Source organism: Polistes dominula, unplaced genomic scaffold (genome assembly GCF_049000335.1).
Source record: "Polistes dominula isolate Pdom_NZ unplaced genomic scaffold, Pdom_raw_medaka contig_80, whole genome shotgun sequence".
In the NCBI taxonomy this organism is placed as follows: domain Eukaryota; kingdom Metazoa; phylum Arthropoda; class Insecta; order Hymenoptera; family Vespidae; genus Polistes; species Polistes dominula.
Genome location: NW_028301111.1, coordinates 3,081,466 through 3,097,500, shown reverse-complemented (window position 1 = coordinate 3,097,500; position 16,035 = coordinate 3,081,466). Strand labels below are relative to the sequence as shown.

The 16,035-nt window shown below is 25.8% G+C and overlaps 1 protein-coding gene across 14 annotated transcripts in view; it reads left to right on the top strand.

Moving 5' to 3' along the window:
- Window positions 1-16,035, top strand: part of para (sodium voltage-gated channel paralytic) — a 55,681-nt gene that overhangs the window by 4,710 nt on the left and 34,936 nt on the right. For all 14 annotated transcript variants that reach the window (XM_089176735.1, XM_089176734.1, XM_089176730.1 and 11 more), the window contains exons 3-10: window positions 1,751-1,906; window positions 2,735-2,940; window positions 4,998-5,126; window positions 9,640-9,731; window positions 11,176-11,388; window positions 11,817-11,877; window positions 12,408-12,717; window positions 14,376-14,660. In XM_089176735.1, the coding sequence (XP_089032861.1) occupies window positions 1,751-1,906; window positions 2,735-2,940; window positions 4,998-5,126; window positions 9,640-9,731; window positions 11,176-11,388; window positions 11,817-11,877; window positions 12,408-12,717; window positions 14,376-14,660 (1,452 nt within the window). The remainder of the gene's footprint in view (window positions 1-1,750; window positions 1,907-2,734; window positions 2,941-4,997; window positions 5,127-9,639; window positions 9,732-11,175; window positions 11,389-11,816; window positions 11,878-12,407; window positions 12,718-14,375; window positions 14,661-16,035) is intronic.

Genomic DNA, 16,035 nt, shown 5'->3' with positions numbered 1-16,035 from the left:
TGTGAGATAATCATGACGACTCTTTGTTAATAAACAAATAATTGCGATTATAAATTGAAATATAAACTATCCTATCTTTCAAGTTGAATGAAATTGCACACAGTGTGCAAAATTTTATTCAAATTGGTTCAGTAGTTTAGGAGTCCATTGCGGACAAACAACGTGACACATAATTTTTGATATATATATTCAGATAAATAATAATAAAAATTATATTATATATATATATTATATTAATTTAAAAAAAAATAATTACGATTATTAAATAATACATTAAATAATAAATTATATTCATATTTGAAGTTTGAAATATTTTATCTGAAAAATCTTATTTTCAGATAATTTTAATTTTGTATTTTTTTTTTTTTTTAAATAATTCCATTTCTGTTTGTGTAATTCAATCAAATATTCTTTTGTTTGTTTGTTTATATTTATAAAAATTCTATTAAACTAAAAAACACATGTTTGAGGACCATTTACCATTTATTAGAACAAGAATGCAGTTTAATGCAGTTTAATGCAGTTTTTCAATTGCAATGCTTGCTTTTGCTCTCTCCTTATCTCTTTCTATCTCTATCTCTCTCTCTCTCTCTTTCTTTAGAAGACTATAATTTTGTTTTGTTTTGTTTTTTTAATTATTTAGTATTTAAATAGGCGAGAATCTAGGACGGTTCATGCACTTATGCACTGGAGAGTATTCAAAACTAAAAAGGAAACCACCACCACGTATTTTTTATTTTGTTTTGTTTTGTTTTGTTTATCATCGTTTTGTGTTTTCCTTTTCTATTTCTTCATTTCGTAATCACACGCTTCGCTGATATATTTTAGATTTTAGATATTTCTATAGATGATGTATATATTTTATACTTGTTTAGATATTATATACATATATATATATGTATATATGTATATGTAATATCTAAAGATATCGAAAATGGGATTTGAAAAGGTTCGTATTTTAAAGATAGGAATATGCCCTTATTATTTTTCTTTTATTCTTAAGCACGAGTTATTATTATTATTATTATTATTATTATTATTATTAATAAATTAATATGTGCATATATATTAAATAGATGGTAGTTGCTTTTAAATGAAACACTTGATTGAATGTCCCAAAAATAATTAAACAAGTTGAGTGCCATTAGTATTAATATTATTAATACTATTAAATGTGTTTAAATTAATTTCTAATTAATATATTTATAATACCATTATTTATTATATTTAAAATTAACGTAACGTAAGTACGTTATTATAATAGTATTAATACTATTAATAATTTTAATTTAATTTCCTAATTTAATTTCCTAATTTAATTTTGAAATTTCATTTAAATTAATAAAATTAATTATTATATAATATTTATATATAGATTTAATTTTATTAATTATTAAATAAATATTTAAATATTTTTCAATCTTTATTTATAATAATATTAAATACTATTAATAATTTTAATTTGATTTGCAAATTTAATTTTAATAATTTAAATATAATTATTATATAATATTTATATATGTATTTTATTTAATTAATTATTAAATAAATATTTATATTATTAAATTGAATTTTGATAACTATAAAAGAAGAAGAATAAAAAGGGGGTTTTGATTCTTTTGAGTTTCTTTTTTTTTAGTGCACAAATAAAACAAGAGATTTTATATATGAGACACGACATTAGATAGGAAAATGAAATTTTGTCTTCACATGTAAGATCATGTGACATATGGGGTGTTTCATTTCGTAGGTACGATATGACGACGAGGACGAGGACGAGGGTCCTCAACCGGATCCGGCACTCGAACAGGGTGCACCGATACCGGTTCGGTTGCACAACGTATTTCCACCCGAGTTGGCATCCACACCTCTCGAGGATATCGACACCTTCTATCAAAATCAAAGGGTACGATCAATACTTTATTTCTAATCCTTTACCCCTCCCCCCCAATACCTACCTCCCCTTAACCTTAACCTTTATTTCTAATTCAACTATTCTCAAATTATTTCACATGTGTTAAGTTATAATGGGCGGGGTAGAGGGGGGGGGTTGTTGTTGTTGTTTTTTCTAAGAGAATAATTTGATTCAATGTTTAACAACACGTTGACCGGTCGGCGCCGATTTTCAGTGTCTGCCCTGTGGGGGCGGCACTCGAATCTAAGTTGCGTTTCATCTGGCGGCGCGTGATTTGTGCTTGTTGGAACCTGGACCAACCGGTGGACCACCGGTGGTACAAGCCGCCTGATGAGACAGACTAGTGCGGGCCACTGGTGGTACAAGCTGCCCGATGAGACAGTCTAATGCGGGCCATCGGTGGTACAAGCCGCCCGATGAGACAATCTAATGCGGGCCACCGGTGGTACAAGCCGCCCGATGAGACAGTCTAATGCGGGCCACCGGTGGTACACGCCGGCGTGAACGTGTTAATACATGTTACAAAAAAAAACATGTGTGCAGATCACACGTGTTAGAAGTGAAACCTTCCAAAAAAATCGAAGTTTCAAGAGAATTATTATTTATTTATTATAATATTATTGTCAAATATAATAAAGATCACCGATATTATGATTTCTGGGTGGAATAGCTGATAAAATGTACACTTTTCCAAATTCAAGCAATGAAAATCGTGGCCCTTGCATAACATCAAATCACTCCCTATTCTAAAGAAGTTTTCACTTAAAAATAATACATTTGTTTGTTTTTGGACGATGATGATGATGATGATGATGATAGACCTTCGTCGTCGTCAGCAAGGGAAAGGATATATTTAGGTTCTCAGCTACAGACGCGATGTGGATTCTCGATCCATTCAACCCAATACGACGCGTGGCTATCTACATACTGGTTCATCCACTCTTCTCTTTGTTCATCATCACTACGATATTGGTTAACTGCATACTCATGATCATGCCAACCACGCCTACCATCGAATCCACCGAGTAAGTATTACCAACTTTTTTTTTTTTTTTTTTTTTTGTTATTCGTTTACCTTCATTTTCAATCACCTTTTTGTATTTGTGTGTGTATTTTTTTTTGCAAACTTATAATTATATTTATACTTTTTATACTTATTTATACTTATTATAAATTATATTTATACTTATACTTTTTTTTTTTTTTAAATAATATTTTATACTACGGAACTTAATTTTTTTTCTTTTTTATGAATTTTATTTATCAACATAATCTTCTTTTCTTTTATTTTCTTTTCTCTCTTTCATTTTATTAGTCTCTCATTTATTTTATATATAAAATGTTTTTATTTTTCTTCTTCTGTAACAAATTTACCCCCGTTCAATCCCAATCGTAATTTATTATTAAAATAGAAGCACGCCCCTATATTTTTACAAACTTTGAAGCAGAAAAATAACAAATTAATAATAATAATAATAATAATAATAATATAGTCATCGTACAACCACCCACCCACCCCCCAACATAGTAAAGAATAATTTATAATTTTGTGTTCGATGAGTTCAATCAGAAAAGTAAAACAAAAACAAAATATATATATAGAAATATTTGAGCACGTCTACCAACACACACAGAAAAAAAATAAAACCATCTACATCGTCGATGGATCTTGTACCCATATATAGCACACCATATTATAACGATCTAAGTATCTCAATTAAATATCAAATTAGAATTTAGAACAATTCAAAACAAATCTTATTATTTTTTCATGATACACCATATATATATAATACTTTTATAATTTTCCATGAAATCCCTTGTTTTTCAAACTTCCCATCATACACACGTTTTTTCTTTATTTATTTATTTATTTATCTACATATTTATTATATAATAATATGTTTTAATATAATAATTTTTAGTTATCAACAAAATGAACCTAACATTTTCAACACATTGTAGATATATTTGCTAATCAAGTAACATTATTTTTTCTGAGTGGCTATACATACATACATACATACATATATATATATAAATATATGATGATATTTTGTATATATGTGAGTATGTATTGAAATATCATTGATAAACACGTGATTATCACAGTAGACTATTTTGTGTGTACGTGTGTGTCTGACAAATTGTATTACGGTTGGTAAGTTTTGTCCTAGCTTTGTCTAGTTGTAGTCTAGGATTTGTAGCCAATTTCTTTTTCATTTTCTTTATTTTATTTTATTTTATTTTATTTTATTTTATTCAATTGTTAATATGATCATTGATTTTGATATTTCATATATATATATATAACCCTTTGACTTGTTCCACATTGAAATGATTTTGTTTCTTCAGGCCCACATAACATAATAAAAACTTTCTAAAAATTTTCTTAAAATTTTCTAAAAACATTTCTTCAAAAGTTTTTCAACCTTTCAAAAACGTTTCTAAAAAATCAAATATGAAAATGAAAATGAAAATGACCACGTTCTGAGGAGACTTGCAAAAGATTACTACTATCAGTAAAATATTTTAGAAATGTATTTAAAAATACATTTCTACAATTTTTTACGAATGTTTTTCCAAAATATTTTACAATGTGGTTCTGTTCAAGGTTTTTGAAAAGTTTTTTTGTTGGAAATATTTAACGAAACTTTCGCTGAAAGATTTGAAAAACCTTGTCGTGTTATGTGGGGACATGATGCCACGGTATTATTTTTATTATTCAAACAATTTAATAATATTAAATAAATTATTATATATAATTGTTCACTTTTTTTTTTTTATTTCAAAGTAAAAATTTCCATTTTCATTTAGTTGTTTTTTTTTTTTTTTTTTTTTTTTACAATTGTAAAACCTTTCATACATTTTTGTGACCAATGATAACACCGTGAGTGTCAGAGGAGAAACCGTGTGGCCAAACATGGGCAGTCAAAGTGATTAAAAAAAAAAAAAAGAAAAAAAAGGAAGAAAAATTGATTTTTTTTTTCTATAGATAAAAAAAAAAAAAGAAAAGATGGTAGAGAGTAAAAGTAACTATTAATGTGCATTTAAAGCTGAATGGTGTATTTGTTGTTTTCAGAGTGATATTTACGGGGATCTACACATTTGAGTCCGCCGTTAAGGTGATGGCGAGGGGTTTCATTCTGCAGCCTTTTACCTATCTTAGAGATGCATGGAATTGGCTCGACTTCGTAGTTATAGCTTTAGCGTGAGTAGTTAATACTTTTATTTTTTATAACAAAAAAAAAAACAAAAAAAAACACCAGAAAAAAACACCAGGAAAAATAAGTGAGAAATCAAAAGCCAAACAAAGAACGCGAAAACCAAGAAAAAGGAAAACAAACCAATTAAAAATTATCATCATAAATAATGACATGAATACAACAACAAAATAAAACAAAATATAAAATAAACAAAATAATAATAATAATAATTATGCAATATTGCTGAAAGAGAACATGGAATAGAAGAACGAAATGAAAAAGAACCCAAAAAAAAACCATTCACAACGAAACAAAATATTTTTCAAAAAAAAAAATTCAATCTAATTAAATAATAATAAAAAAAGAAATAATAATAATAATAATAAAACATACATACATTTATATATATTGTTAAAATGATGTAAAAACAACGTGTGGGTGAATGAAAAGACCAAATAAAAATAAAAAATAAAAAAAAGAAGAAAATTTCTAAAAAAAACAAAAAACAAAAAAGAAATAAATAAATAAATAAATAAATAAATAATTAAATCAAAATGTGTACGTGAAAATGAATAGATGAAAAAAAAAAACAAAACAAAAAGAGAATATTATTATATATAAAAAAAAAAAAAAAAAAAACATTGATATGATTTTTGTTGTCTTGTTGGGCGTTGATTGGCGTTCGTTGGGATCATGAATCGTGTTCGAGTTTTTTTTATGGTCGAAGAGAGGAGAGAATTTTTTATGGGGTTTTTCAATTTCTTGGTTTAGTTTTTTTATATTTTATATTTTTTTTATTTTTTTTTTATTCTTTATGCAAATATTATATTCGTAATTTATAATGCGTAATTTATTATAATTTTTGTGTATATAATTTATTTATAAAATATAATATTAAATTTATATTTCATTTTTTGTATTTTATTATTTATAAAATATAATATTAAATTTATATTTGATTTTTATGATTAATAAAAAAAATTAAATAAACACATTAATTTAAATAATAATAATAATAATAATAATAATAATAATAATAATAATAATAATAATAATAATAATAATAATAATAATATAAATTACAATTAACATTAATTTTTATTACATATCTCTCTTTCTATTTCTATTTCTCTCTCTCTCTCTCTCTCTCTCTCTTCGTATTTTAAAATTAATTTAAATAATTCGTATTTTACACGTGCTAAAATTACACGTGTAATTTCTCTAAATATATTATTTAAATTTCAACAAAATATAAAATAATCGACATTACAATAATATAAATAATTTTCTGAATAGATGATAGAAAAAAAGAAATAAAAAAAAAAATAAAAAGAAAAAAAAAAGCAAAACTGGTTTGTTTCTTCCTTTTGTGTGTCCCTTTTAGTTCGTGGCATTCGAGCTTCACAATGAATTAGCCGCCGATTTTTCGGTGGTTGGACCGATTTCTAAGATCACAACGACCGCCGTACGCGCTGTGATGCGTTACCCTACAGATACTATTACGCCTAATTAGTATCAAGTCAAATATTACAGGTTATGATTAGTAGAATTTCTTCGCTAGATATGTTTTATTATCACACTATATATATATATATATATAACATATATATAATGTGTATATGTGTATATATACTTAATATACTTTATGTATATCAAGTGGTATACTTGATGTGTACATATTATATATTATATATTATATATATATATATGTGTGTTCAACATTTATGTAGCACTGATTTTTATATCTGATGTACATATATACTTATATATATATATATATTTATATAATTATATGTGTACGTATATATTATCTTTACGTTTTATTATCATTACAGATATTACACTTATTTAAAAAAAAAAAAAAAAAAACATACACACACACATACATATGTACAATTAATTATTTAATTTGTATTCAAATATTCCCCTCCCCCCGCCCGCCCGCCCGCCAGCCCATTGTCAATTTTAAATCGTCGAATATATATATTTTTTTTATTTATCTTTAATAAAAATTATTTTCAATTTTTCTACTATATCCACCCACACAAAAAATGTCTGTGATATAATTTGTTACAAATTTCCTAATATAATACAAGAAATTATTTTATATAATATTATAAAATTATTATTTATATTACTCTATTATTATTATTATTATTATTATTATTATTATTATAAATTAAAATAATATTAATTGAATTAAATTAATTAATTCGTATTAGTGTATTTTCTTTTATATATTTATAATATTTATATTTATATTTAAATTTGTATTATTTATTACATATATATTAAATAACAAAAATTTTTTTATAAAAAAATAATTAATTAAAAATTAATATAAATTAATATTAATTAATATAAATTAATTAAAATAGAAATGTAATTTCATTAAATATGAATTGTTTTAAATTGACAATGGGTATAAAGGGCTATGAATATTTTTATACTATATATATATATACAGTATATATATATATAGTATATATATACTAATACACACGTATAATATCCTTTTTTTTTTTTTATGCAATGCATTAATAAACGTAAAACATAATAAGACACTTACACTCCTACATATTAAAACACACATTAAAAATTAATATTGAATGAACAACACACGTATATATATATATGCATACATAAATAATACACGATGATTACAATACATACACATATTATAAACTTACACGTATAGGTACATTAATTAGTTAATTTAGGTAGGGATTAGAAAATTATTTATTATCGCTAGTAAAAAAAAAAAAAAAAAAAAATTAAAAAAAAAAAAAAAACCTCGGTCGAGGAGTAATTTTAATTGTCATACGTAATTTCATTAGATTAGTATTATTATTATTATTATATATTTACTTATATATATTATATATTATATATACATATATATCACGTTTATACACTTGTCAAATTAACGATTGATAATCGACGAGATTATTTATTTATTTAAATAAATGCATGTTTTATGGTTTTTTTTTTGCAAATCGTATCAATGGGAATTTATGGTTTATTTTTTTTTTTTTTATATATAAATCAAATTTATTTAATCCCACGTTCAATAATTTTTGTTTGTTTTATTTTTCTTTTCTTTTCTATTCAATTAATTCGTAAATCCTATTAAATGTTTACAAAAGTTAGATCAAATTAATACTTGACTCAAGTAGTTGTTATTAATTTGTTATACGTTTATTAAATACTTTATTTTATTATTATTATTTTCCTTTTTTTTTTTTTTGACGAACAAATAATATTTTTATTTTTATTTAATTATATATTTGTTTAATTTTCTTTAACGTTGATTATATTCCAAGCAAATTTTGGTCAAAAAATCAAAACAACAATTGAAGACAATCAAATCAAAATTATATTAAATATTTAATAATTCAATTAAAATGAAAAAAATATATATAATTATTCTTCTTATTATTATTAATATTAATAAATAAAAATAAACAAAAAAGAAATGATCAAACATATTTCAATCAGTAATTTGTCAAAGTGTGTATACGTAGATTAAATAAACCACTTGATATAATTGTTGTAGTTTAGTTACGTATACGTAAACCAACAAAAACATAAAAAAAAAACAATTAGAGCATACGATTGATTAAAAATTGATAAACATTATATTATTTATAATTAAATTAATTATAATAATCATATTGATTATGATAATATAATGTTTATCGATTTCATTCAATCATATACTCGATATGGTTATTTCGTTTGGAGGTTAGGATCAAGTCGAAACGCCATATTTGATTCTAATCTCGTTACGAAAGTAACCATAAGGAACGAATTTGTCACGTGGTAACCTATTATTTACATATTTCCTTACGTCATGCATGCAATAAATATGTAATATATATATATATATATATATATATATATATACATATATATATTAATTAAAATATTATATTATATATTGTAATATATATTGGTTTGGCAAGTAATTGAGGATTTTGTCGATAGGTGGGGCCTTTTTTGAAATCACCAATTACTTAATTGCCAAACTAATAATATTATTAAAATATTATTAATTAATATTATATTATATTATATTAATATAATATTAATTAATAATAATCTAATATATATATATATTACATATTTATCTATATATATATATATGATAGTAATCTTAAAAAATACGCGCAGTTTTCGAGCAGATTTGAATTTTTGCCAAATAGGAAGTAGACAGTAAAAACCTTTTTTTGAGTAACTTTAATTAATTACTTAATTACTTACTTATAATCCTTAATTTCCTTTAATTAACAAAACAAAACAAAAAAAAAGTAAAAACTACCCTGATTTATCCTGTAGAAAAAAGAATAAATAATCCTTTGCTCCTAGTTAATCCTATTTCTCATCCTAGTTCCCTTTTAATTTCTCTCCCAGTTTCCCCTCCTAGTTCTCCGTCCTTATTCAAAAAGACCTTTTTCAAAACGTTTTGTTTTTTTGTTTGTATCACTGTAATATGTGTGATGTTCGGGTGTATTGCAGTTATGTGACGATGGGCATAGATCTAGGCAACCTTGCCGCTCTCAGGACATTTCGAGTCCTCCGAGCCTTGAAGACTGTCGCTATTGTACCAGGTATGCTTAGAGGATAGAAATATTTGGGTGTAGATTTTGTGCAGATTTTTTAGATGAATTTTTTCCTAGACACTCTCTCTCTCTCTCTTTATCTCTATCTCTATCTCTCTATCTCTCTCTCTCTCGTCACAATTTTATTTGTTCTTTTATTCGCTCCTTTATTTGATTTGTTCTTTTATTTTCATTTTTTTCTATTTTTTTCGTTTGTTAATTCAATGTTTTATCTTTTACCAATTTTTCTAATTTTAAATCATCACATTTTATTTATTATATTATATTATATTATAATATAACAAAATATTATTTTATAATAATATTATTCAATAATCGTTTGAGTGTGGGGTTGAATTTTTGTATGCATATGCTAAAATTGCGGAATAATATGCGTAAGTTATTTACTTATTTTTTTTTTGTTTTCGTAAAATAATACAAATGATTATAATTAATTCGAATGATTATAAAAGTAATTTTTACTAACAAAAAATGTTTTTTTTTATTCTCACTTATTTACATGAGTGTTTTGCTGATACACAAACTCCACGAAAATGTTTCTCCGCATTTTTGGCATAGGACGACTTTGCTTGCCACACTCAAACGGTTAATAATTAATAATAAAATATAAATTAATTATGAATAATATTTTGTTTATTATAATATAAAATGATTTTGTATTTAATATAAATTCGTTCTTTCGTTTGTTCGTTTATTTGTTTATTTGTTTGTTTGTTTTTTTATATTATTTTCACAATCACCAATCATATCTCGTTTTTCACTTACACACACAGAAATATTTAAAAAAAAAACTAACCTAATATCCTTTCAATTATTCATCAACAAAATATGTTATTTATTATTTCTTCTTTGTATAATATTCTGTTGATTTTTTTAAATTTACAATTCATTTGTTTAGTTCTTCCATCATTAATTTTGTATTTATTATTATTATTATTTTTTGTTTTTGTTTAACTCAAAAGACAATTAATCGTCTTTCTCTTTTTCTATACATGCACATATTTATATGTATACGTATATGCACATTTTCACATTTTTCTTATCAATCAGTCATATCATCAACACCACCACAACTACCACCACCACCACCACCACCACCACCACCACTATCATTATTCTAATCATCATAATCATCATAATTATTCATCATTCTCAAAAAAAAAAAAAGAAAAAAAGAAAAGAAATGAGACAATAAAAAAGATGTGAACACAAAACACACACTCACACACACGCATAATTTTCCACATGGAATTTGAGATTTGTGAACCTTCGTGATTTAAAAAAAATAAAAAATAAAAGAAAGGAACTACCCTCTTACTAACCTTATGTTTTTTTTTTTATATATATATATAAATAAACAATATATTGTTTATAATTATTGAAACACTGTCGTTCCTTTTTTTTTTTTGTTTGTTTGATTATCGTTGAACAGGTCTGAAAACCATTGTCGGCGCTGTGATAGAATCCGTGAAGAATCTCCGCGATGTGATAATCCTGACGATGTTCTCCCTGTCCGTTTTTGCACTGATGGGACTTCAAATTTATATGGGGGTCTTAACACAAAAGTGTATCAAAAATTTCCCAATGAACAGCTCATGGGGTAATCTCACCGACGAAAATTGGGAGAGATTTGCTAGCAATGAAAGTACGTATATTGAATTTTTAATTAATACATTACATATTATCTAATTTTCTATTTTCATTTTTCTTGTTTGTTTTTTTTGGGGGGGGGGAATTTTTTGGGGGTTTTCTTTCTTCTACTTTTACAGTTGTTTTGAATTTTTATTTTTTTTTTTTATTGATAATAGGTTGTAAAAAAACGTAGAAAATCAATGACAATTCTTCCTCCTACTTTTGCCACCCACTTCCTCCCTCTTTTGTAGGTTATGTCATTTTATTTTTCAATTTCTTTTTTGATTGTTTTTTTTTCTTATTTTTTTTTTTTATATCGATAAAAGGTTGTTAAACAACGTAGAAAATCAATGACAATCCTTCCTCCTACTTTTGCCACCCACTTCCTCCCTCTTTTGTAGGTTATGTCATTTTATTTTTCAATGTTCTATCTTTGTTCAGCTAATTGGTACGTAGACGAGGCTGGAAATATGCCATTGTGCGGGAATTCGTCGGGAGCTGGGTAAGTTTGTCTCTCCTACATTTTTTTTATGGTTTTTTTTTTTTATTATTTTATTTGTCATAAATTAATAAATAAAAATGGAAAGTAGTTAAGAATATATTTCGTTAATTTAGTTCTATCCTAGTAATACCAGTTATAATTATTAATCAGTTAACTGTGCTACGCCATTTTGAAAGTGATCACCGCTGTGTGTCGCTGCAATCGACCGATTATCCCAAGTTTTCAGGTTAAAATTGCTCATTTTTAGAATAAAATCAACTTAAACTTGAATTTATTCTTATCAATCTTAACATTTGAAATTATCCTTTGTTTTTTTTTACAATCATTACAATTTAAATAACAAATGGTCGTTGCTTTTTACGCATGACGAGTATACAAGTGAAATTCAGTTAACTGGTTAACTGTAAATTGAACAACAACGAACGAACATCAGTTTATTTTGTTTTCTTTTTCTTATATATATATATATATATATATATTTAATGAAAAATCTGATTGGATGATAATAAATGGAGTTAATTCGAGTACAGGCAGTGCCTTCCTGGCTACACGTGCTTACAAGGATACGGCGACAACCCAAACTATGGTTACACGAGCTTCGACAGCTTCGGCTGGGCTCTACTTTCTGCATTTCGTCTAATGACCCAAGACTATTGGGAAAATCTTTATCAACTGGTACTACGATCGGCCGGACCGTGGCACATGCTCTTCTTCATTGTCATCATCTTCCTCGGTTCTTTCTATCTCGTCAACTTGATCCTCGCTATCGTAGCGATGTCATACGACGAGTTGCAAAAGAAGGCGGAAGAGGAGGAGGCTGCCGAAGAGGAAGCAATAAGGGTATGCGAATAAGGGACTAGTATAATATTGGATTTTGTCAATTTTGGGAAAGCCATTTTCATATTTCTTTTCTTTTTTTTTTTTTTATTATTTTATTTGTAAATTAATTGAAACCCCCCACCTAACCTTTTTGTCAAACTCTTTTTTTTTTAATTAATACTATGACGTCCGGTGGCACCACGTTGATGCCATGCGAGAACTTTTGAGGAATTGCTGATGGCTTCACGTTGGTACCACTCGGAAATTATAGCATAGTGTTAATGTACTTTATTTTTTTCTTTTTGTTATATAAATAATAAATATTTTACCAAGTTAACGTTAAAAGTTAATAATATTTTAATAATTAAAGTTAATTGGTTTTTCTTTTTTTTTTTTTTGAATAATTATTAATGCAAATATATAATAAATTAATTGCTCTATCTATTATGCAATTTAATTGTAATTGTATTTACATTTAATTGTTTATATTTTTTGGTTGGTCTTTCCTATTATTAACAAAACCCTCTATACGGTCCATTAGACCCGTCTAAAGTCATACGTAATTGTTCCAAGACTTTCCCTTTCAGTTTTTTTTTTTTTTTTTTTTTTTTTTTTAATAATCTTTACTTTATTTAGGTTTAGTTTTCATTTTATTCTACTTCAGAAATTTTGAATTTGATTTTTTTCAATTAAAATTGGGAACAAAGTTTTGGGACATTTAACACACGTCTAACCCGTCCAATAATTTGATCATTTTATTTCTATTTTTCTATTATTTATAATATTGTTTAAATAATTAATATCTAATGTCACGTTTATTTTTTTTCTTTGGTTACAATTATACAGGGTGTATTTATACAATGTTATTAGAATTTTTTCAAGATAATTTGATTAACATGAAATTTAGTAAATAAAGTTTGTCACTTGTTAAACTTTTTCGAAAGGATTCATTTGCAATTAATTGATTAATTTAATTATCCAATGTAGTTTTTTTTAATGGGACTCAATGAGACTCAATGAAACTTCATTTTGTTGATTTATAACATAAGATACGTCTTTTGTTATTGAAATCAACAAAATGCAACAAATGTTATTGTACAATCTTTGAGTTCCATTTGAAAAACTAAACTAATTATAGTATTACTAACTTTCGAATAATTTAACACGTATTACAAACTTTCATAATTATTACACAAAATTTCCCCTGTATATAATCTCGTTCTTTATAATTTCAGTAAAAAAATATTAAATACAAAAAAAAAAAAAAAGAAAAATAACATTATTCTTTTAAGTTGAACAAACGTCATTTTATTGGACGGACGTGTACAAATTCAACTCGTGTTGACTTGACGACGGGTCTAAAATCGCAAAGAAAAAAAATTAATAAAAAAATAAAAAGAATAAATTTACTAGTAGAAAAATTAGAAATAACAAAAAAAAAATTGCAAAATTTACCGTATAAAAAAAAAAAACAATTAAGAAGATGAAAAATACAAAATCAAATCTTACATCAATCTTCAAATCATATCAAATCATTCGATGTTGAAGTTGATTGGTCGCGTTTGTATGAAATACAAAAAAAAAAAAAAAACTAGGATTTGACGAATATAATCGTCCATATACAAAAAAAAAAAAAAAAAGAAAAAAAGGGGGATACAATTTGATTTGATTCCTGACAGGAAGTGGAAAAAGCATTGATGGTGAAAGAAAATAAATTAGCGCAACAAGCAGCGGCAAGGGAAGCAGCAGCAGCAGCGGCAGCAGCTGCGGCTGATCAAATTGTCAAATCACCTTCAGACTTCTCGTGTCATAGTTATGAACTGTTCGTTGGCCAAGAAAAGGGTAACGACGATAACAACAAGGAGAAGATCAGCATAAGATCTATCGAATCTGTTAGCGAACATAGGATCAAGCAGATCAACAACAACCATAATGCTGCCAGTAAAGTGCGGAAAGTCAGTGCCGTAAGTTTCATTTGTTTCTACAAAATTAATTTTTATTCTCCCTTATTCCTACCACCACCACAACCACCCACACTGCTATTATCACCAGCAACTGGTCAAATTCTTCGGATTGTTTTTTTTCTTTTTTTTTTTTTAATAAATTAATTTACTGTTTACATTTGATTTTGTTTCTGAACACGTTGAACGCCAAGTTAGTTAACGATGATAACTGACACGTTTAATTCACCTTTAAGCCACGTTTAGGCCGCGTCAGGCGCTGGTGTCGTCGCTTTTATTTAATTTACATTTAGGCCGCACCAAGGCGCTGCTGACTGACGGGGATTTCCCGAAAAATTCGCGTGGCGTTCTAACGTGTTAATCTCGACTCGTATACCATTTTTTAGATTACTAATTTGAATTTTGTTTATCTAAATCACTTACTTCCTCTCTATTACTCAATTATTATTATTATTATTATTATTATTATTATTATTATTATTATTATTATTATTATTATTATTAATTGGCATTAAGAACTTAAAAGTTCATTGCCACAATTACCAAATGTAACCCTGTCAGTGTTTTCAAATAGTTCCAGGTATTGGGCCCATTCTGATATTTACTTTAATAACAATTTAGATATTAAATAATTATTAAATAATAATAATAATAATAATAATGATGACAGGAGAGGGAGGAAAATATTTATAAAAGAAAATTTTCAATATGAAACGAAACGAGTCGAGAAAATGTAAATTAATATAAAAAACTTTGACAATTGACAATTGTTTAAACTATCATCCCCTTTGTGATATTTTTAGTAGTACAATTATTAAGCATGCTTCGTATATGAATAACCATAATTGTTTACATTTTATTTATTAATTCGTTTATCGTTATTATTTTTCTCAAAAAATCGAACCCCCCTCTCTCCGAAATCATCGCATCGTAAAATATCGTAGAAAAAAAAATCTCCCTTTTAACCCTTTCGTTGAATGCTTTAACTCAAGTATCAATCGTCGCATAGTGTAAGGACCCAATCACGTATTAATTTAAGGGTCTATTGGTAACGAGAGGGTTAATCAAATAATTTGAAACATTCGTAGGGGAAAAATATATAATTAATCGTACTCGTTCAATTGATACATAAATATTTATATGTATTTATTTTCCTCATATATATATATGTGTGTACGTGTGTACCTATATCAATTTTATTTTTCATATTATTATTATTATTATAATAGTTGTGTGTGTTCTCTATCTCTCTGTCTCTCTCTCTCTCTCTCTTTTTATCAGACTTTGGATTCATTTTTCAATGTTGTATTATGATGTATGCTTATATCTCTGCAAGTATATGTTTATATTATCATCAAAACTTGTGTGTGTGTTCCTC